Genomic DNA, 22,600 nt, shown 5'->3' with positions numbered 1-22,600 from the left:
TATATATATATATATATATATATATATATATATATATATATATATAGAGAGAGAGAGAGAGAGAGAGAGAGAGAGAGAGAGAGAGAGAGAGAGAGGGAGAGAGGGAAACATTCCACGTGGGGATCAAATGGTTCAAATGGCTCTGAGCACTATGGGACTTAACATCTATGGTCATCAGTCCCCTAGAACTTAGAACTACTTAAACCTAACTAACCTAAGGACATCACACAACACCCAGCCATCACGAGGCAGAGAAAATCCCTGACCCCGCCGGGAATCGAACCCGGGAACCCGGGCGTGGGAAGCGAGAACGCTACCGCATGACCACGAGATGCGGGCCCACGTGGGGAAAAATATATCTAAAAAACAAAGATGATGTAACTTACCAAATGAAAGCGTTGGCATGTTGATAGACACACAAACAAACACAAACACGCACACAAAATTCAAGCTTTCACAACCAACGGTTGCTTCATGAGAAAAGAGGGAAAGACGAAAGGATGTGGGTTTTAAGGGAGAGGGAAAGGAGTCATTCCAATCCCGGGAGCGGAAAGACTTACCTTAGGGGATTAAAAAGGACAGGTATACACTCATGCGCGCACACACACACATCCATCCACATATACACAGACACAAGCAGCACTTCAGTATTTCTAAATCTGTGAGCACAAATCTTAAGTACTAACATCAACATCTTTTGCAATGAACTGTATTTAGATGGAGAAAGCAAGCTAAATCGTATCTGTGTTTCTTTAAGACCACTGATCATGTTTTATCACAACAAAACGAAACACATTTGGTGACAAAAACACACATTTCCTTGGAGTCTCAAGACAGCTTTAAAACACCTTCATTGATTTCAGAAATAACCTCAGAGAAAAGAACTGAAGAGTTGTGTAGACCAACACTATAGGTAACTGCCAACAAAAGGTTGGTTCTACTATGTTCATTACTGTCAATTATTACGTGCTGCGTTATGTCTGTTATTTTAGTGATATTGTGCGACCAACTGCTTAGTTGAGTGGTAACGTGTTCGCCTACCATGCAGTAGATCCGGGTTTGATTTCCGGCTGGGTTGGAGATTTTCTCCTCTCGTGGACTGGGCATTGCGTTGTCCTCATCACCATTTCATGATAACCGACATACAAGTTGGCCAATGTGGTATCACCTGAATGAAGACTTGCAACCTGGTGGCCAAACTTACCTGGTTGGGGCCTCCCGGCAAACATTGCCACATGGTCATTTAATTTTACAGGTATTGTGTTTTTTTTTTTTTTTTTTGTTTTTTTTTTTTTTTTTTTTTGAGAAATGTACAAGTTCACAGCGTACAAACTGCCACAATTTTCTTCTTCGTATCGTCCATAGTTTCTGATATAGGGATGACTTCCAAAGTGTCAAAATGTACTAGAATAAATAAAATGTCTACAAAACATGGCACTATACAATGTACTTGCGGGGAGCCAGTTGCAATTCCTGAAATCCATCCCCCATGGCCTCTGGCCTGCCACAGAGCACTGCAGTCCTGGGTCCATGACAAAAATCTGCTGCATTCATCACACACAGACTCAGTCTGCGGGCAGATCAGTTAAACTAGATCCAACAGTCAGGGCCTGTGCATTAAGCTACAGATCGGCAAGCCCGATCCATTATATATACTCGCAGAAATGGCCTGTGGTTTTGGCCCATCCTGGAAGTCCACTCAAGGGACCAGATATTCACGTGTCGGGCACCAAGTTGATGAAATGAAACCACAGCGATAAATCCAAGCAACAGATAATTTGTGCAAATAATCAGAATCAATACTAATGAGGATAGGTAGTAGGTAGCAAATCACCGTGAAGATGATCGCTCAGTTGCAGACAGGCACATAGAAAAGACAATCACACTTTCACAACTAAATTTTTCACCATAGCCCTTGTCAGAAAATGAGAGTACACACACTTTCACATAATCAGCCAGGCACAACTCATGCACACATGACCACTGTATCTGGCCGCTGCATCAACAGTCACCGAGAATCAGATCCAAACAAACCCCTCCTCACACCTCCCCGTCTCTCGTTGGCAGCTGCTAGGCCAGTGGGACGAGGTGGTGGCACCACTGACTTCAATCTGAGGGGAATGGTAGGAAGGGGAGAAGCAGTAAGAATGAGGGAGTATGGAAGGAAAGCACGTATTCAGCTGTGCCCAGCCAGCAAAGATGCACATCTCAGTAAACAAACCATTTCATCTACCGAGACAAAAACGAGGTTTTTCTTCAGGGCTTTTTCATATTCCCCCGATTTTCGCGACACATTTGAAATTCGCTGATTTTCAGAATTTGTGGCAACCATGATACTGCTTTGGTTACTGCCATCATCAGATATCTGCAATTAAGATTATACGAACGTGAAGAGCAACAGGCATTTGTTAAACATCAAGTTATAAAATATTATAAGTTAAAATTGTGGCTTCAGCTGTCAGAGGCTGCAGTCGTGTGAGAGAGTTGCGTTTGCATTTGTGTGTGCGTATGCACAATTCAACATCTTCGCTATATGGTGAACAGCAACTTTCCTTTTCATAATATTGTAAAAGTTAAAAAAAAAAAATTCTCACCAGAATAAATTCTGAGCTCACACAAGAAAGTTCAGAGTCAGTATTAAAACCTGTGCCAAGCTGGAGCATCAACTAACAACTGGTTCAAAAATGATACAAAGCTGTAAGTTCTAGCTGACAGGTGACTCCACTGTGGGGGCAAGTTAGCTTCAAATTTTACTTTGAACTTATTTTTTTTCCCCTCCATTTCATACTTATAGAGAGATTTTTTAGATTACAAACATGCAAATCCTAATTACAAAACATGATTTAAATGAGCATAGTTGCATACCCACGACATTAGCTTTTCAGACAGTGGTAATTGTCCATACCTAAACTTCATGAGTATTCATTGAATATGTTAATGTCTATGCCACAGCCACATGAACTTCAGTATGAAACACATTTTGCATTAACAGAAATGTTGTGATTCTGACAGTACTACTTGCTGTTATAATTGTGCATGTCCAATAAATAATAAGCTGAGCCCTACAACTAAAACTTAGCCACACAATGCACAAAAATATGTAGACTGTAGAACACATGGTTAAAAAGATAGGGTGTGAGAGAGTAAGTGAGTGAGTGAGTGAGTGAGTTCTTAAATTAAAATATTCTCCTAGATGCGCCAAATTTGCGTATTGACAAACCCATCCAACTAAAAGTTGGTTTTGTTACTAAACCAAATCATATCCACATCGTTCGTCAGTTCTGTGAACTGTGTTGGTGAAATGTAACTTCTGTTCCATGGCCCTGGGGCTTAATGGCTGGTGCGTTTGAATTTTGCATGGAAAGAGATGCAGGTCTTCAACAGCAATTTGTTGCAGTGTCACCCAGTTGATTCCTACCTGTAGTGCAGCTTGTTTGATTGATTTCCTGGGCCTGGTTTGAAACGCAATGTGAGTCTTCGATGTTTTCGTGAGGTTTCACCCTTTTTGGACAACAGATATTGCTAACACTGTCATCATGAACACTACCTGTTCTATCAAACTTGTGAATCAATTCTTTGAACAGTTTTCTTCAGCTCGAACTTGGTCGCAGACTTCCTTCGTGACAACAAGGTGTGTATGCCACTGTCCGAAAAGCTAATGTCGTGGGTATGCAACTATGCTCATTTAAATCATGTTTTATAATTAGGATTTGCATGTTTGTAATCTAAAAAATCTCTATAAGTATGAAATGGAGGGAAAAAAATAAGATCAAAGTAAAATTTGAAGCTAATTTGCCCACACAGTGGAGTCACCTGTCAGCTAGAACTTACAGCTCTGTATTATTTTTGAACCAGTTGTTAGTTGATGCTCCAGCTTGGCACAGGTATTAATACTGACTCTGAACTTTCTTTTGTGAGCTCAAAATTTATTTTGGTGAGTAAATTTTTTTTTAACTTTTACAATATTATGAAAAGGAAAGTTGCTGTTCACCATATAGCAGAGATGTTGAGTTGTGCACATTTTAAAGCAGAAAGATTTCTGGTCCTTTCACATACCACTGTTTGTTCAGTATCGTATAACACCCCTTTCATCTGTTTTAATTCCTTCAACTGTGCTTAATATGCAACATGGTTTTAATAAAAAGAATTATTAACTTATGTATTTTGAACAAGATGTTTACGAATTATTTAGGAATAAAAGTGATGACACACCAAGAGGCAGAAGCACTGCATCATCAATAGGCACACTAACAAGAGGCACGGAGCTTGGCTAGCTTTCGGAATGCACTTCCTTCCCCTAGCTGTAGGAGAAACATGCACATGTGTGCAGGATATAGGACAGGCTTTTGGCTAGGGATAGGGAAACTTTTCTGAACTAGTGCAGATAAACAGAGCTGGGGTCCATTGTGGAGGGCAGTGGGGGAAGGGATAGCACTGGGAAAAGAAGCTGGCACTGGAAGTGGCGAGTAAAGATGTCAGGTGGTTGTAGGGGGAGTTGAATAACATTTGTGTGTGTGGAAGGAATGAAAGAAATTGTGTTGGGGGCAGGGGTAGATTTGTGTCAGATATATCTGATTGCATGCGAGATCTCCCCACTCACCCAAACGACAGCCCACACACCCACCTTCTACATTCATGACAAAATCCACAAACCTAACTATCCTGGGTGTCCCATTGTGGCTAGTTGCAGTGCACCCACCAAAAGAATCTTGACCCTTTTTTATCAACATGTCCACCCAATTGTCCAAAACATAGCCTCCCACATTAAAGATACTAACCATTTCCTGCACCGGCTCTCTGCCACCGCCCCCCCCCCCCCCCCCACACCCTTACCTCCCAGGTCCCTACTCATCACTGTTGATGCAACCTCCCTATACACCAACATCCTTCATGCCCATGGCCTTGGTGTGACTGAACACTACCTCTACCAATGTCTTACAGATTCCAGACCCACCACTTAATTCCTTTTACACCTAACCCACTACATCCTAACCCATAACTACTTCACCTTTGACAGGAAGGTATACAAACAAATTGATGACACAGTTATGGGCACACACATGGCACCCTTCTATGCCAACCGCTTCATGGGCCAACTACAGGAAACATTCCTAGCTTCCCAAAACCCCAAACCTTTGGTCTGCTTCAGGTTTATTGACGACATCTTTATAAGCAGGACTCAAGGCCAGGACACCTTATCCCCATTTCTCCACAACTTCAATACCTTCTCTCCCACCCATTTCACCCTGCTCTTGTCCATCCATCATGCCACCTCCCTATCTTCTCTTCTCAGATTGCTCTATCCACACCTCTGTCCACATCAAACCACCGATCACCAACAATACCTGCACTTTGACAACTGCCACTCCTTCCACACCAAAAAATCCCTCCCATACTGCCTGGCCACCTGTGGTAGACGCACCTGCAGTGGTGATAACTCCCTTGCCCAGTATGCTGAAGGCCTCACAAAGGCCTTTGCAGATAGGCAATACTCTCCAGACCTAATTCACAAACAGATTTCCCATGCCATATCCTCACACACAGCTAATCCTCACATCCTTTCCAAGAACCAACCATAAAGAAGAGCCTCACTTGTCACCCAGTACCACCCCGGACAGCAACGACTGACCTGTGTCCTTTGTAGGGGCTTTGATTGCCTACCATCATGCCCTGAAAAGTGGGGCATCCTACCCAAGATACTTCCAATCCCTCCCAGAATGGTGTTCTGTGGCCTCCCAACATCCACAACATCCCTATGCCACTCCCACCCCAATCCCCTGCCACACGGATCATACCCCTGTGAAAGACACAGCTGAAAGACCTGCCCAATCCCCATCACCTCATATTCCAGTCCCATCACAGGTTTATCCTACCCCAGAGTCTGCACCACAGCCACAGCCAGTTAACTGTTATCCACAGACCCCACATGCCAGCTGTGACAGGCACATACTCCTTGGCTTGTATGAGAAGTTTCCAGGTCAGGCATCCACCGTGTGATCCCTGCATGGTCAAGGGGCTACCACCACGCAAGTACTTGTCCCATTGTGCCAAACAAGTACTCACAAAAGAGATGTGAGCATCCTGGTGTCTCTTTGGTGGAGCCTCTGGTTTAAGCAGTCTGAACTGTTAAAGAGAGCAAAATGTACTTTTACCCTACAATTAGGGGTAGCACCTTAAGCACTTCAAACCATGAACAAAAAAAGCTGGGATGGTCTCTGAATCCAAGTGACAGAACTGTTTGGTGTTAAAAGCTTAACAGCTTGCAGCATGATACACTCAAGAGTATTCAACAGCTGGCAAGAGTGCCTTGCCAAACTCTCATGTAAGGCAAATCCCTCAAACTATCAACAGATAAACTTATACCTCCCCTATCCAAAAAAAACCTATTTTACCAACTGAGCTTAGTTCACTATCAGGTAATTTCTTCATGGTTATTTATTCTCTATATATATATAAACGGTGTTCGAAAATTCTCTCCGCAGTGCCGCATGATTGTTAGCTGTGCGTGCCATATGCCGCAGTGAATATATCGAAATGAAACTCAGTGAAATACAAGTTATTAATTTATTGAATACTCATTTTTACTTACAAATTTTCACATTAATTGTTGAAACTGTCCCCCCAGTTGTTGAATACACAATTCAACTCGTCTAATCATGTTTCCAAACACAAGCTGTAACATTTCTTCTGTAACAGAAGCAGTGAAAGTGAATATTGCATTTCTCAATTCATTGATGGACTTTGGACAGTTTTTATAGACCGTTGCTTTTGCTGCACCCCTGAAGAAAAAGTCAGAAGGTGTTAGGTCAGGCGATTGTGGAGGCCAAAGTCCCTGTGAAATTATGCGATCACCAAAACCATCAGCAAGCAGTGACATTTGAAACGCGAGCTGTATGCGCAGTTGCACCATCTTGTTGAAAATAACCATTCAGTATTTCACTTAACACAAGTTCTCCTATGAATGGGTACCGAATATCACTGCAGTATCGTCATGCGTTTATTGTTTCGTTGAAAAACATGGGACCCACAATCAGACATCTAGAAATTGCAATCCAAACCCCTATTTTACAGAATGAAGTGGTTCCTCATGGACACACAAGGGATTTGCAGTACTCCACATATGAGAATTTTGCTAGTTCGTGTACCCAGAGAAATGAAACCATGCCTAATCCGTGAAAAACGTTTCATTAAGAATATCCCTTCCATTTTGTTGAACCAACTTTTTGAACCATTGACAATAATGCAGTCTCTTGCCATGATCAGTATTTTTCAGTTCTTGCAGGACTATCACTTTGTGTGGGAAAATTTCTAATTTTTCCTTACAGCTGTGTGGGCCGTTTCGACACTAACATCGATTTCCTAGGAGAGTTCTCTTACTGACTTCTTCAGGCTCATGGATATTTTATTGGAAATATCAAGTAGTTTATCCTCAAACAAAACGCTAGGACAACCACTTCTTGGTGCATCTGTCACTGAACCATTACTTCGAAATTTGTTAATCAAATCTCGCACAGTATTGCGATGTGGGAGTGTTGTCTCCAGGGAAATTGAATTAAATGTTTGACGAACTGAAATTGTTTATTTACCGCCAGCTTTGAACACTCATTCAACTACAAACATACGTTCAATGATTAGCATTTTAACAGTGACAAAAACGAAACCAACGAACAAAGGAATTAAACTTAAATGTTCACATCATCACGCAACGACACACACTAACGATACTGCTAATGCTGGCTGAGATAAACGAAACAGTGGAATGTTGAGAGAGTCTACTTGGAGGGAAGTAACCCAGGCAGGCGAACAATCATACAGCATGCACGGCTAAAAATGACACGGCACTGCGGAGAGACTTTTTGAACACCCTGTACAAGAACTGATGTAATGTGAAGTACATCATAAGCTTATTAATGGTGGATGCAATCACAGGGCTTTTACAGCCTCTCGCCTAAGATCAATATTTTATAACATGTAATCCTATGTCTCTGCTTCAGCCCTGCCAGTGTGATCCATACTACTCTGTTTACAACAGCTGAAAGAGCCACTATCCACCACTAACATTTTTATATCCCCTCCTTCAGCATTTTAAATCTGAATTATAATCAGAAGTTTGCTTTCTTTCTGACAGCACAAAAGCCTAAAAGAGCCATGTGCTAGCATAACAGGCAACCTTTAGAAAAATTTTCATACTTAGGAAACAGCCAAGTACCCACCTGTCACCTGGAATTGCCAGAATGCAAGGTTTCGCAACATACATAATCATCTCATCTTTCATCATCAATATACTAAACCTAACTAGATGAATTATCTTAATTTTAACAGCTTCAAACCTCTTGCGTATCAGATCATTGGTGATTCAGAGTGCTTGTTTGTACTCTTGAAACAAACTCACTCTTGAATGAGAACTTGCAAGCTGTTTTCAAATGGACACCACAAACTCCCTTCAAGTATTTTTAATTCTGATAAAGTGGAGTAAAATTTTTCTTAGGTATATCAAAGGGCAACATCTCAGTGCTGAATTTACTCTGTTCTATTAGGACAAAGTATTAGATACACTAAAAGGGTAATTAACTGGCAAAACCACACAGCAGTTGTACACTTGTGTAAAAGTGGATGAAAACTGCAAGAAGAAATGTTTTAATCTACGAAACAAAATGCACGCACCTACCTGTATCCATGTCAAAAGCATTTGCCAGCATAAGAAATGCCTGCCCAACTCTCTGATATTCACGTTTGTATGGACCCTGATGCTTCTTTGTCTGGTCTGTTGCAGTGTTCATTAAGTTTTTCACAGCAACATCCATGCCATGAATAAACTTTGCAAAACTTTCCATTTCTTGTTCCCTGTAATTTGAATTTTGAACACAATAATTTATCACACTGGAACAGTATCAACCATGAGGAGACAGCTACAAAAGACATTCGTGACAACTACACCAAGAGAAATGTACAGGTACAGCTAAGCATTGGAGCTGCAACAACAACTACATGAATACACAACAATTTTTTTTATTTATTTATTTTTACAGCTGAGGGGATTTTCAGGTGTACATATCTTCTACACATATACACTATGTGATCACAAGTACCCAGACACCTGGCTGAAAATAATTTCCCAGTTCATGGTGCCCTCCATCGGTAATGCTGGAATTCAATATGGTGTTAGCCCACCCTTAGCCTTGATGACAGCTTCCACTCTCGCAAGCACACGTTCAGTCAGGTGGTGGAAAGTTTCTTGGGGAATGGTAACCCATTCTTCACGGAGTGCTGCACTAAGAAGAGGTACAGATGTCAGTCGGTGAGGCCTGGCACAAAGTTGGCATTCCAAAACATCCCACAGGTGTTCTATAGGATTCAGATCAGGACTCTGTGCAGGCCAGTCCATTATAGAGATGTTATGGTCGTGCAACCACTCTGCCACAGGCCTTGCATTATGAACAGGTCCTTGATCATGTTGAAAGACTCAATCACCATCCCCAAATTGCTCTTCAACAGTGGAAAGCAAGAAGGTGCTTAAAACATCAATGTAGGCCTGTGCTTTGATAGTGCAATGCAAAACAAGGGGTGCAAGCCCCCTCCATGAAAAACACGACCACAACAAAACACCACCACCTCCGAATTTTACTGTTGGCACTGCACACGCTGGCAGATGACGTTCACCAGGCATTCGCCATACCCGCACCCTGCCATCGGATCACCACATTGTGTACCATCATTTGTCACTCCACACAACATTTTTCCACTGTTCAATCATCCAATGTTTACACTCCTTACACCAAGTGAGGTGTTGTTTGGTATTTACCGGCACGATGTGTGGCTTATGAGCAGCCAACCATGAAATCCAAGTGTTCTCACCTCCTGCCTAACTGTCATAGTACTCGCAGTGGATCGTAATGCAGTTTTGAATTCCTGTGTGATTGTCTGGATAGATGTCTGCCTATTACACATTACGACCCTGTTCAACTGTTGGCGGTATCTGTCAGTCAACCGACGAGGTCAGCCTGTACACTTTTGTGCTGTATGTGTCCCTTCACATTTCAACTTCACTATCACATTGGAAACAGTGGACCTAGGGATGTTTAGGAGTGTGGAAATCTCACATACAGACATATGACAAGTGATACACTCTCACCTGAGCACATTCGAAGTCCGAGAGTTCTGTCGAGCAACCCATTCTGCTCTCAGGATGTCTAATGACTACTGAGGTTGCTGATATGGAGTACCCTGCAGTAGGTGGCAGCACAATGCACCTAATATGAAAAACATATGTTTTTTGGGGGTGTCCGGATACTTTTGATGACATAGTGTATTTGTTTTTAAATTCTTGTGATCCTAACAACTAAACTACATACATAAAACAAGGGAAAGGCAACTATTCACCTATAGTGGACCTATAAATGGTGCACAGAAATATTTGTTTTATTTCCCACAAAACTGAAGTTAGAACCTAAATTTCAAAACAACAAATAACAATCTACGGGAAACGCTTTCCACATAATAAAGGTACAGATGAACTGAATAAATGTGAGTGCTTAGATAATGTTTTCATTTTGAAGTTAAGAATGGTAGCAAATGCTACATACAGAGGAGAAGTGGCAGTCATTTTTACACAATGGTGATATACCTACGGAAAGTGAAGTGTCTGAGGACGCTGAAAACACACACATTAAAGCTCACTTATCCACAAAAACTGATGTCAACATCTAACCTAAACTCCAGAAGCAGTGAGCGGTACTTCACGTAATACTGTTTGTTAAAAAAATGGTGCATGAGGGCAATAGCTGTCAGCAAGTCTCCACATGACCACTAATTTCTGAGATTTCATCACTGTGGTCATTTGAGAAGGTATACTGTACGTGGGAGGAAGTAATATATTCCTGGACTTCTTGGAGTGCACACATACAATTCAATAGTAAACTTTGTCATGGCGTCCTTCGTCAAATCTTCTGTTACCTCAATTAATCTTATTTGGTAAACATTCAAAACCGACAAGCAATATTGACAGTCAAACAACTGTTTTGTAAGTTTCCTTTTCTTTCTGCTTAATAATACTAGTCTCGCACCTACTTTTCCTTCAACTAATTTATGTGGTTGATCTATCTTAAATCAGTATGAACAAATTATCCTAGATATTTTACAGCTCTGTTTGTTACAAAAGTTACACAAAGGAAAAACAGTTGTCAGTAAGTCTGTTTCATAGTGTACAAGACATTCACTAAAATGATTACCAGCTGGGTTTTAATACAGCAAAGGAACAAGCTTGCTTCAGAAGTGGGTACAACTTATTCAACTATTTGCAAGTCATGAATGAAATTTGAGAAGAGAGCATTGTCTGGCATTCACAGAGGCTGAGAAAGCTTCTGGCACAGTTTTAACAAAATCTCTAAAAATTCTCTTACACCTGAAGACCATGACCAGATGAACAGCACAAGATAAACAGAAAGATAAAAATGGCTTCGAGTGATTCTGCTAACCTAAATAAGGTGTTAAGAACAGATTTTAAGGTATGCCTGCAAAGGAAAGTTTACATATTGTGTGTAATACCAGTTATCATTTAAAGTACTTTCTAATGCAAAAGCCATTCAAAAATAGAGTTGCTCATTGAACAATAAGAGATGCATGTTGGTAACTACTACGGGTATAGGAAAATATATTGATCAGGTAACAAATTTGAGTGGGAGGTACAATCATAAATAATGAAAATGAAAAAGTAATAAGGAGAATGGGTAGCCAGACTAACAGATGGTAGATGGACTGAGGACGTTCTCTGGTGGATTCCGAGAGAAAAAAAGACTTAGATGACCTAATGGAAGGAGGGTAGATGACAATAGAAATGTCTGTATAGCTGATAACTGAAGCATGGGAAAGTCTAGATACAGCATTTGGCCAGCACAGGAAGTCAACTGGATAATGTAATGAACAAGACAGTACTCATGGAAACAGTCTCCGCATTCTCCAGGGCAAATGTTGTCAAATATATTCTGGACCAAGTACTCCCACTGGTGCGTCCAAGAAAGTTATTGACCACTCCACAGTAAAATCTGAACTTTGACGTCAAGTACGTTACGGTTTGCAATTTGTCAAAGGCAGTATGTTCTCCCCTGAACTGTCGCTGCAACAAAGGGGCTTTCTGGATCCTAAAATCTAGACCACTGATGATCAATTCTTTCCTGAACTGGCATGAATGGCAGAGGTAGATGCTGCACAAAATCAATGGCCATGACATCAGTTCTAGTCTTGCAGATTTCAGTAATTTTTTTTTTTTTTGGTACAACTTCTTGGTGTTTCTTTTGTGAACAATCACTCACAAAACACACACACACACACACACACACACACACACACACACACACACACACACACTCACTCACTCACTCACTCACTCACTCCCCCCCCTCCCTCCCTCCTGTGGTGTTAATGTGTAATCTGTCCACCTAGGATGAATGCATCTGGCCCAGGTGCTGAGTTACCCTTGGGACTTGCTGAACAGAGTACTGTTTGCCTCTGGAGCTGAGACAATTATGAATACAACTGTGTTTGGTCATCACCAACACAAATATAAAATTATTATGAAGGCAAAGTTACAGTCACTCTTCTCTGCAAATAAAATACCCCACCGATAAATGTAGATGTGTTAAATTTCAACTGACTGACAATTACACTTTTACATCAATTTTTGATCTGAATTTTGTCATACAAAGTGAAAGCAGTGTCCTGCTTCTGCCAATTCATTTCAATAGGCCGGTGTTTGTTTTTCACAATATAACATAATTGGATGGATAAAAAAAAAACCTACTCACCAAGCAGTGGCAGAACACACACATAAAATAAGGTTATAATTAGGCAAGCTATTTGGTTTTCAAATCTCATCCAGTGCAGTCCACAACAATCAGTCTTTCCTTTTCATGCCATGAAGTAAGCCTCCCCGACCCGCAGTTCTGGGTGACTTCGCTGTAATCTACCCCTTTTCCTAGACCTCTCCATTCCCCTTCAACCCTTTTGCCTCAACAAGGAGCCACTGGCTCCAAAAGCTTGCCTAATTAGAACCTTATTTTATGGATGTGTTCTGCCACCAAATGGTAAGTACATTTTTTATCTATCAAATTATGTTTTAGTGTTTGTTTTTCGCTACTCATCTGCAAAATGTGATGTTCAGCATACATTTCTCATTAAAGCAACTCAAGAAGCCTCTAAATTATTTAAAACTTGACATTAGCTGCAGAATCCAAAATATCTAAATTTGCCTGCTTGTCTATGTAAATAATATGTCCGCAAACAACCTTCAAGGCAGAGATTTATCACTCAGAACCATCTTTAGAAGCATATAAACATTTTTGCGCATCTAAAGCCTAATAAGTTGGCCATTAGCAAACTGCTTTCTTTAAATGTCCAAATGTTTTGTGAGGGAAAAAGTATGCACCGGAAAAAGAAAATAACTCTTTTAGTTGACAATATATACAGTGCTGCTTATTTTCCTCTCACAAAAGAAATGTTTATTTTAGTATCTGAAGTTTCCAGTCAACGTGTTTTGCAGCACAATAATCTATCTGAGGAGGAACTTCAAATGCAAAAAACTGAGTATCAGTACTTTCCAAACCACTGTACACTGTTTGGTTCGCAAGACTCTGGATACAAATTTTATTAGAATCTGTATACATATTTATTCATTTAATTTAAATAAGTTACAGAAAACGCTACTCTTTTGACAGAAATTACAATATACAAATTAGAATATTTCCTGAACTGGCAGGAATGGCAGAAGTAGACAAATGGCCATGACATCAGTTCCAGCCTTGAAGATTTCAGTGATTTTTTTGCATCTTCTGGTAAAACTTCTTGGTGCTTCTTTTGTGGACAATCACAGCAACAGCCACTCTCTTTGCTATCTCATTAATGCATGAAGATTTTATTTTGTCACTGAAAGCTTTGCAGGTCAAGAAAACATCAACTTGTAGTCAGCCAAACTTGTAGTCTTAGTTCTCTTTAAACATTTTATTTAAAACTCATATTTAACTACTCCTTTGAACTCAGGATGATTTTCAATGAAAAGTTCGTGTATTTTTCAGACTGTTAAACTGGACTCCAAATATGTTGCAGGACTGGAAGTGTAGTGCAACTCATGTCTGGCAAATGAGGAGATATGTTCGTTAATTTTAGCTATGGTCACTGTTTTAAGAGTATTTCCATAGTTTAAATCCTTTCCTCTGACGTCAAAAGGTGACTGATTACTCTGAAAGTTTGTTTAAATGTTGTACCACTTTCTTTGAGACAGCATACAATCTAATATAGGCCTTACAACAACCTTCAACCCAAGTGAATCCTTTCATGTGTAACATTATACTCATTTCGGTACGCTTATCAGCCACCCCAAACTGCTACCTTGTACAATGTATTTTATGTCTATGGCTGAACACTAGTGGGTCCAGGGTTCAGGGTGGGCCCCAGCGGTCACTCCAGGACAGCCTGGGACAAAGATGAGCAGTGTAGCCGAATGGGGGAAAATCCCAAAAGAGGGTAGCTCGACAGTTATCACTCGCTCAGCAGAATGTGGAATGACCAGCAATGACAGAATTTGAGACAAGCTGAAAGATGGTGTCTTACAACTCTGAGTGTCTACAATAATTTACAATCAAATATTAACACAAATCTGAATACATTTACGATCTCACAAAAATGAGGCGCACTCAATGCAACAACCATTATTTCAAAATTTTTAGAAAGCAAAACTCAATATTTCACAGCGAATAAACATTTTCACAACGAACCTCTGAATTAACAACTTTTAAACGCCACATGCAATTTCAACATACAATATCTCGATAATAGTATTGCACTATAGCTATCATCCCTGAAAGCTACATATCTATTTTATTTATTGATTTACAACCTATCTTATATCTTTTTCACTACGCAAATGTTTGTCAGGGCATTATATTCTCCACAATACAGCAAATGATTACAGCATGAATACTTCACATTTTGTCATACTTGTGTAGTTATTTAGTGAACAGTTTACTATTTTGCCAGTAACTTTAATTAATGTTGATTGCAAGTGCTATTAAAAAATTGTGCCAATTTAAAAGCAGTCAGTTGCATGTGTTAGCGGATGCCAAAAGATGCTACTGTCAAGAAGGCATAAGTAAATGTTTAAATAATATTTAATGAAAATTTGTAGTCATTTAACATGAGCACACACTGACAATAACACTAGCTTATTCATTTATGAAGAATCCTTTATTGATAATTATTGTGAACGATCTGAGTGTGACTGAATATATAATATTTCTTTATTTAAATACCGTTTTAATATAATAGTTTAGTCCAGGAAATGGTAAAGGGAGTCAAATTATGTCTGCAGCATGTAAGAAGAATGTATTTTCGATGGGGATGGCCTTCAGCAAATAGAGAAGCAGACAGTAGCAGAACACTGTGAGAGTCATGTGGAGACTCTTTGGGTGAAGAGCTCAAGGGAGCAATTCTGGAAACTTTATGTCAAGTTCTGGAAGAAGGCATACCTACCTGTGGCACCATGTAGTTTTTGATGGAGTGGGCGATTGATTCTAAGTGGTGAATGGCTGCTACCATACTTTAACTTCTGAAGGGACTTTATATTATATTTCGAGAGGTCTGTGTGTTCCAGAGTAGGACTAACTTGTTTTGCTTGTATTACAGAACACACCAGAAAGAGTATGAGTTACTATACTTTGTATCACGTGTGTTAATTTTTAAATCATTATGTTTAACTCTGAACTGTTTTGAGCTGGTGAATATTTTGTGTATTTTGTCATGAAATAGACTTATTTTTTGCATATACTTGATGAATGACTAGTTTGGGGATTTTTCTACTATTCTCTTAGTGCCATCAACTTCACTGCATATATAAGAGTTTTCCTGGCTGTAACTGAATATTGTAGGACCACTTTCTGTTTGAGATATCCTTTCTTGAATACACATTATTCAACATAATTCTGTCATCTACATCAATTACAGATGTTAGAATAGGACCTTAATTACTGAATTATTTGCTATCTCCATAAGGAGTTTCCATGTAGCCTGTTTGGCCAGCCTGTCAGCAAGTTCGTTGCCTTGGATTCCAACGCGTCCTGGGGTCCAAACAAACACCACTGAATGACCGGACCATTCCAGGGCATAGATGGACTCCTGGATGGTCGCTACCAGAGGATGAGAATAGCACTGGTCGATAACTTGTAGGCTGATCAAGGAGTCCGTGCACAGAAGAAACGACTTCCCAGGTCATGAAAGGATCTGCTCAAGGGCACCAATTCTGCAGTGGAAACACTGCAGCTATCGGGCAAGGAATGCTGTTCAATATGTCCTCCACGGACATATGTGAAGCCGACGTGACCATCAGCCATCAAGCCGTCAGTGTAAATCACTTCATGGCCTCAGTACATATCAAGAATCGAGATGAAGTGAGAGCAGAGAGCTGCGGTGTGAACCGAGTCCTTTGGTCCACGTGAAAGTTCCAGGTGAAGCTGCGGCCTAGGTGTACACCATGAAGGTAGACGCGATTGGACCTCGAGCATAGGTGGTAAAGGCACGGACTACAGTTCAGATAGAAGGGATCTGACACGAACTGCAATTTTAAGCCCTGACCTGGGCGGCCGATGCGGGAGATTAACCACCGTGGGTGGGAAAAGGAGACGGTAATTCGGATGCGCAGGAGAACTACGAATGTGTGCAACATAACTGGCGAGCAGTTGTGCACGCCTGACCTGCAATGGAGGAACTCCAGCCTCTGCAAAGACACTGATCACCGGACTCGTCCTAAAAGCTCCCGTCGCTAGTTGACTGCCACAGTGGTGCACTGGGTCAAATAAACGCAATGCTGAAGACAGAGTCAAACCATAAACCAAACTCCCAAAGTCAAGATGGGATTGAACAAGGGCTCTGTATAACTGCAGCATCATACAGAGATCTGCACCCCAGCTGGTGTTGCTCAGGCAGCGGAGGGCATTGAGATGCTACCAGCATTTCCACTTAAGCTGACGAAGGTGAGGAAGTCAAGACAATAGGGCACCAAAAACCAGTCCTAAAAATCTATACGTCTCCACTACAGTGAGGGGATCGTCAGTAAAGTTCTGGTTCCAGATGAACGGTACGACACCGACAGAAGTGTGTAACACACTATTTTGCGTCCGGAAACTGAAAGCCATGGGCTAGAGGCCATGACTGCGCCTTGTGTATGGCTCCCTGTACGCACCGCTCAGAAACATCAGTACTGGTGGAGCAGTACGAAATGCAGAAGTTGTCTGCATACAGAGAGGGTGAGACAGACGGCCCTACAACTGCTGCTAGACTGTGGCCACTACAAAGAGAGAGAGACTCAATACAGAGCCCTGCAGGACCCCATTCTTCTGGGTATGGGGAAGGGGGAGGAGGGGGGGGATTATGGGAGGCAACAACTTGGACACTGAAAGTATGAAGCGACAGGAAATTCTGGATAAAAATAGGGAGTGGGCCTCAGATACCCCACTCTTATAATGTGCCAAGGATATGATGTTGCCAGATGGCATCATATGCTTTTCGTAAATCAAAAAAGATGGCAACAAGGTGTTGGCATCTGGAAAAGGCTGTTCTGATGGCAGACTCGAAGGGACACAAAATTATTAGTGTTAGAGCAACCTAGGCGGAAGCCGCCCTGGCACGGAACCAGTAGGCCACGTGACTCCAGGACCCAACCCAACCGTCGACACACCATACGTTCCAGCAGCTTACAAAGAATGTTGGTGAGGCTCATGGGCCGATAGCTATCCACATGAAGTGGGTTTTGGCCGGGTTTGAGCACTAGTATGATGATTCTTTCCGCCAGTGTGATGGAAAGACACCATTGCACCAGATCCGGATGAAGGTCATGAGGAGATGACGCTTTTAGTCAAACGAGATATGTTTAATCATCTGACTGTGTATCTGATTGGGCCCAGGAGCTGTGTCGGGGCAATGTGCAAGGGCACTGAGGTGGTCCCACTCAGTAAATGGAGCGTTATAGGGTTCAGTGTGGCATTTGGTTAATGAGAGAACTTTCTCTTCCATCCGCTGTTTGAGAGTGCGAAAGACTTGGTGGTAATTCTCCGATGTAGAGGCCCGAGCATAGTGTTCGGCAATCACGTTTGTGTCAGTAGATAACAAGCCATTTATGTTAACATCTGGCTAATGCGGGCACAGAGCCGTTTAAAGGCTATGAGGTGCTCCAGGGAAGGGTGCCACTTATGCCACTGTAGAGCTCGCCAATGCTCCTTAATTGCCTCAGCAACTTCCGGCGACCACCAACGGACTGGGGAGGGTGGGGGGGCGCACCCTGAAGAATGAGGGATTGTGTTTTCCACCACAGAAATGATCGTGGTAGTTACCTGCTCAACCACCACATCGATTCGATGTTACCACTGGGGGGGGGAGGGGGGGGGGCAGGGGGGATTCAATGGTGACAGCAGAGGTGAAAGTTTCCCAGTCTGCCTTGTTTAAAGACTATCTGGGCAGGCGCCCGTGGGCCTGATGCCAGGGCAGTGACAGGAAGATGGGGAAGTGGTCACTACCACACAGGTCGTCATGTCCTCTCCAGTGGATAGATGGGAGAAGTTCTGGGCTGCAAACAGATAAATCAATGGCCGAGTAACTACCACGAGCCACACTGAAATGTGTGGTGGCCCCAGTATTTAAGAGGCAGAGGTCGAACTGAGACAGTAAAGTTTTGACATCTCTGCCTATGCCAGTAAGTATGGTGCCACTCCACAAGGGATTATGGGCATTAAAACCTCCCAAAAATAGGAATGGTTTAGGGAGTTGATCAATCTGTGCAGCCTATGCGTTCAGGGGTACTGCACCATCTGGAGGAAGATATACGTTGCAGACAGTTATTTCCTGAGTCGTCCTTATCCTAACAGCCACAGCTTCCAGAGGGGTTTGAAAGGACGCACTATTATAGTTGCTACAGTTCCTATAATATCCCTTATATCCACAGAGGGCAGGGGTCTGCAATCCCAGGAACCAGGTTTCCTTGAGGGCAATGCAGAAAGCAGGTTAAAGATTAAGTGCTGCCGTAGCTCAGCCAGGCGGTGGAAAAAACCGCTGCAATTCCACTGGAGGATGACATTATCGTGAGGCTGGGAAGGCATGAAATGGGTAAGGAGGCAGGTTATGCCTCGTTGAGCCACTGGCGAGTGTCCACCGTGGCAATAGTGGATACCTTGGAAGAGGGGGCCCCAAGGGACCCCTTCCGCACGAGAGGAGCCAAAGGAGGCTGTTGCTTCTCCGGCAGGGGGGAGGGAACAGATGTCCCCTGCGTTTGGGAGGGGGGGGAGGAGAGGAGGAAGATTTGCCCCCTACCACCAAAGGGGTGGATTATTCTGGTGGCCTCAAGGGCCCACTGTTCATGTCACAGAGTGAGGAACCACTAGCACTTGGGACGGCGATGGTGATGTAGCTGCAGCGTATGTCGACGTTAACTGAATGGGGTGTAATCTTTCGAATTTATGTTTAGCCTCTGTGTAAGCCAACCTGTCCAGGGTCTTTTACTCCGTAATTTTCTGCTCCTTTTGGAGTACTGGGCAGTCTGGCCAGAAGGGGGAGTGGTGCTCTCCACAGCTGATGCAAGTGGGAGGTGGCGCACATTAAGTATCTAGGTGCAGTGGACATCCACAGTCTTGACATGTGGCGCTGGAAGTGCAGTGGAAAGACATGTGACCCAACTTCCAGCACTTAAAACACTGCATAGGAGGAGAGACGTATGGTTTAACATCACAGCAGTAAACCATCACCTTGACCTTTACAGGCAATTAATCACCCTCAAAGGCCAAGATGAAGGCACCGTAGCAACCCTGTTGTCTTTGGGTCCTCTGTAAACGCACCAGATGAAATGAACACCCCCGCCGTTCTAAATTGGTGTGGAGCTTGTCGTCAAACTGCAAGAGGTGGTCGTGATGAAAAATAATCCCCTGGACCATGTTGAGGCTTTTATGAGGAGTGACGGAAACAAGAATTTCACCCAGCTTGTCACAGGGGAGTTATACTCGGGATTGGGCTGGGAATGCTGTCTGAATCAAGACTGTGCCATTTTGCATCTTGGACAGCACTGTCACTTCTCCAAACTTATCCTCAAGGTGTTCAATGAAAAATTGAGGCTTCAGCAGTAGGAAAAGTCGCCATCAGTTCTGCTGCGGACTAAAAACCAAGGCGAATATGGCTCTCTCCGTACTGTAGCTCTACATTCCTCCCATGGTGTAGCGAGGGAGGGAAACTATTTAGGGTCATACCTGTAGGCATTGTATTCTATCTTGCCCTTCTTAGAGACTGCTGGTGCCGTACAGCCACCAGCGAGAGATGACTCAGTCCGCTTCACTGCGTGTCATCCGCCCTGATGCCATTCACTCCGATCAGGGGCTCTCCACATGGGCGCCACCCAACCCAGAGCAAAGGCCAACTGTCTCGACGGCATTTGCCAGAAGTCCTGATGCCCCAGGAAGACAGGCATCTACTCCTTGGCATACATGGGGAGTTTACAGCTCAGGCATCAGCAGTGCGATCCCTGTGTTATCAGGGGGCTATGACCAAATGGGTACATGATGGTCCCACCACAACAGACTGGCTACCGTGCTGGATATTAGGTACAGAGAAATCCAATATTGTCATGGGAATGAAAGAGGACAGGAGACAATGGAAGAAGAAGAAGAAGAAGAAGACATACCCCAGAAAGTGTCCTCGCCCAAGAGGTGGAGATGCAAAGCCATGACAAGAGATTCAGGAGATCGAATCTAAAGGCACTCGTGTACCATGTAAAGCGTCATTCCCCATATAGCCAGCACTTCTGTAGAATTTTAAAAGTGGAAAGTCAAACCACAGAATGGGACCTGAACTCACAGGACCAAAAAGTGAGAGACTCCTTTTAGTCGCTTCTTACAATGGGCAGGAATACCTCGGGCCTATTCTAATCCCCGGACCCGCAAGGGAGACAGCTACAAGTTATCTGCAATAAATCAGCTGCAGGGTATGAAATCAGACTTGCAGCTTAGAGTAACTACTCAACAGGCAGTAACCTGGAAGTTCCATCGGACATGGCAGAGTATTTGAAGAATGATGTGTTTTGTTTGGAATTTTCTGTGGTTGGTCAATGTGTAGCAACATTGTCACTTTCTATCAATCCTAACAGATGTGTGGGTAATTTTTTGGTGTCCACTGTACAAAGTTTTAATCACACTGTTTCTCTGCAGCAGTGAAACCAGCCATGCACTACTTATGACATTCACAATCTGATCCAGTTCTTTTAGCCTCCACCAAATAACCCTTGCTTGTGACAAATTCTTCACTTCTTTATCAGGCTACTTTCTCCACTGCCTTTTGAATGTTTATCTTTGTTCACTGTACCTCACTTCCTTCCAGGCTCAGTCACATCCTCATCTAACTGACATTTTTCACAGAACACAAAAGAACACTTCACTTGCTGAGAAATATCTACTACCTACTGAATACAAACACACCCATGCCACAAGCAGCTCCAACTTGCATTGTTACAGAAGCTATCAACAAATCAACCCCTCACTGTCGACTCAATCTCTCACCATTTCTAAGCATAAGCATCTAAAATGATTATGCACCTTTGAGTGGAGAAAGAACAACATTCCTGGAATATTATCTCTCTCTTTCACTCAATCAAGTTTTCAATCTCATATCATTTAAGTTCTATTGGAGTATTCCCCATTCTCCATTCGCTAGATAGCAGATAGAGTTGGCTACAAAACAGCTATCTCAGTTTAATTTCCCTTTCTTTGGAATATTATCCTTTTCCCCTTCACTCATTCAATTACGCTTTTTGCTATCGTTATTGCGTAAGCTGTAACCTAAGAAAGAACTAAAATAATATGAAAAACCAATCTTGAAGCTTAGTCTTTTTTAGTGTGTGTTACCCTTTCAGATGTATCAAACACAAATGTGGCAGTCAAATTTTAAGTAATGGCTTAAATGGCTGGTCTTCTGGGCACAAAATTTTTCTAAGTGGCTGGCCCTCAAAGAGGTAAGTTTTGAATGAGAATCAAATGCTCTGCGATTTAAGAAACTTATCACACATTCTCACACATAACAAAATTCATCTTGCATAAAAAGAAATTTACTTTGAAAGTAATCCTTCTCAAACCATCATTCCCAATATTTTCCCCACTACCTGTTAGAAATGTAAAGAGTAACAGTGTGACATCACACTCATCGAAAGCAGTTTGCTGTCACACTGTATTGCATAGGTTTTGTCCTGAAGCCTTTGACACATTTTGCAGTCAACAATCTGCTTCTGTGTGAACTGTGTTTTGTTGATATATCACGCTTTCTTTGCAACTGAAGTTTTATTTTGGTGTTATTCTCTTGTTTGTGTTTTATTGCTGCAGTATTCCTCTGCAGTAGTAAAAAATTCCAGGCTTTTTCCTGGATAAAAAAATTCCCATATTTTTCCCAAGACATATATACCATGTCAAATTCAAACATGCCACTCATTGACAATGTTCTTTCTATGGAGATCATTATCTTGGATTAGTGGCATCAGAATGTTCAAAATAGTTTTTCTTTGGAATAAATGGTGAGGGTCTCTTAGTCGTGTTCC

The 22,600-nt window shown here is 42.1% G+C and overlaps 1 protein-coding gene across 2 annotated transcripts in view; it reads right to left on the bottom strand.

Annotated features, from left to right (window-relative positions):
* The window catches only part of LOC124723008 (sorting nexin lst-4), an 88,519-nt gene that overhangs the window by 11,815 nt on the left and 54,104 nt on the right, over nucleotides 1–22,600 (bottom strand). For both annotated transcript variants that reach the window (XM_047248183.1, XM_047248184.1), the window contains exon 9: nucleotides 8,669–8,844. In XM_047248183.1, coding sequence (XP_047104139.1) covers nucleotides 8,669–8,844 — 176 coding nt within the window. The remainder of the gene's footprint in view (nucleotides 1–8,668; nucleotides 8,845–22,600) is intronic.

Source organism: Schistocerca piceifrons, chromosome X, assembly GCF_021461385.2.
Source record: "Schistocerca piceifrons isolate TAMUIC-IGC-003096 chromosome X, iqSchPice1.1, whole genome shotgun sequence".
Classification (NCBI taxonomy): domain Eukaryota; kingdom Metazoa; phylum Arthropoda; class Insecta; order Orthoptera; family Acrididae; genus Schistocerca; species Schistocerca piceifrons.
The sequence above is the reverse complement of the archived record's forward strand: the minus strand, read 5'-3'. Positions and strand labels throughout refer to the sequence as shown.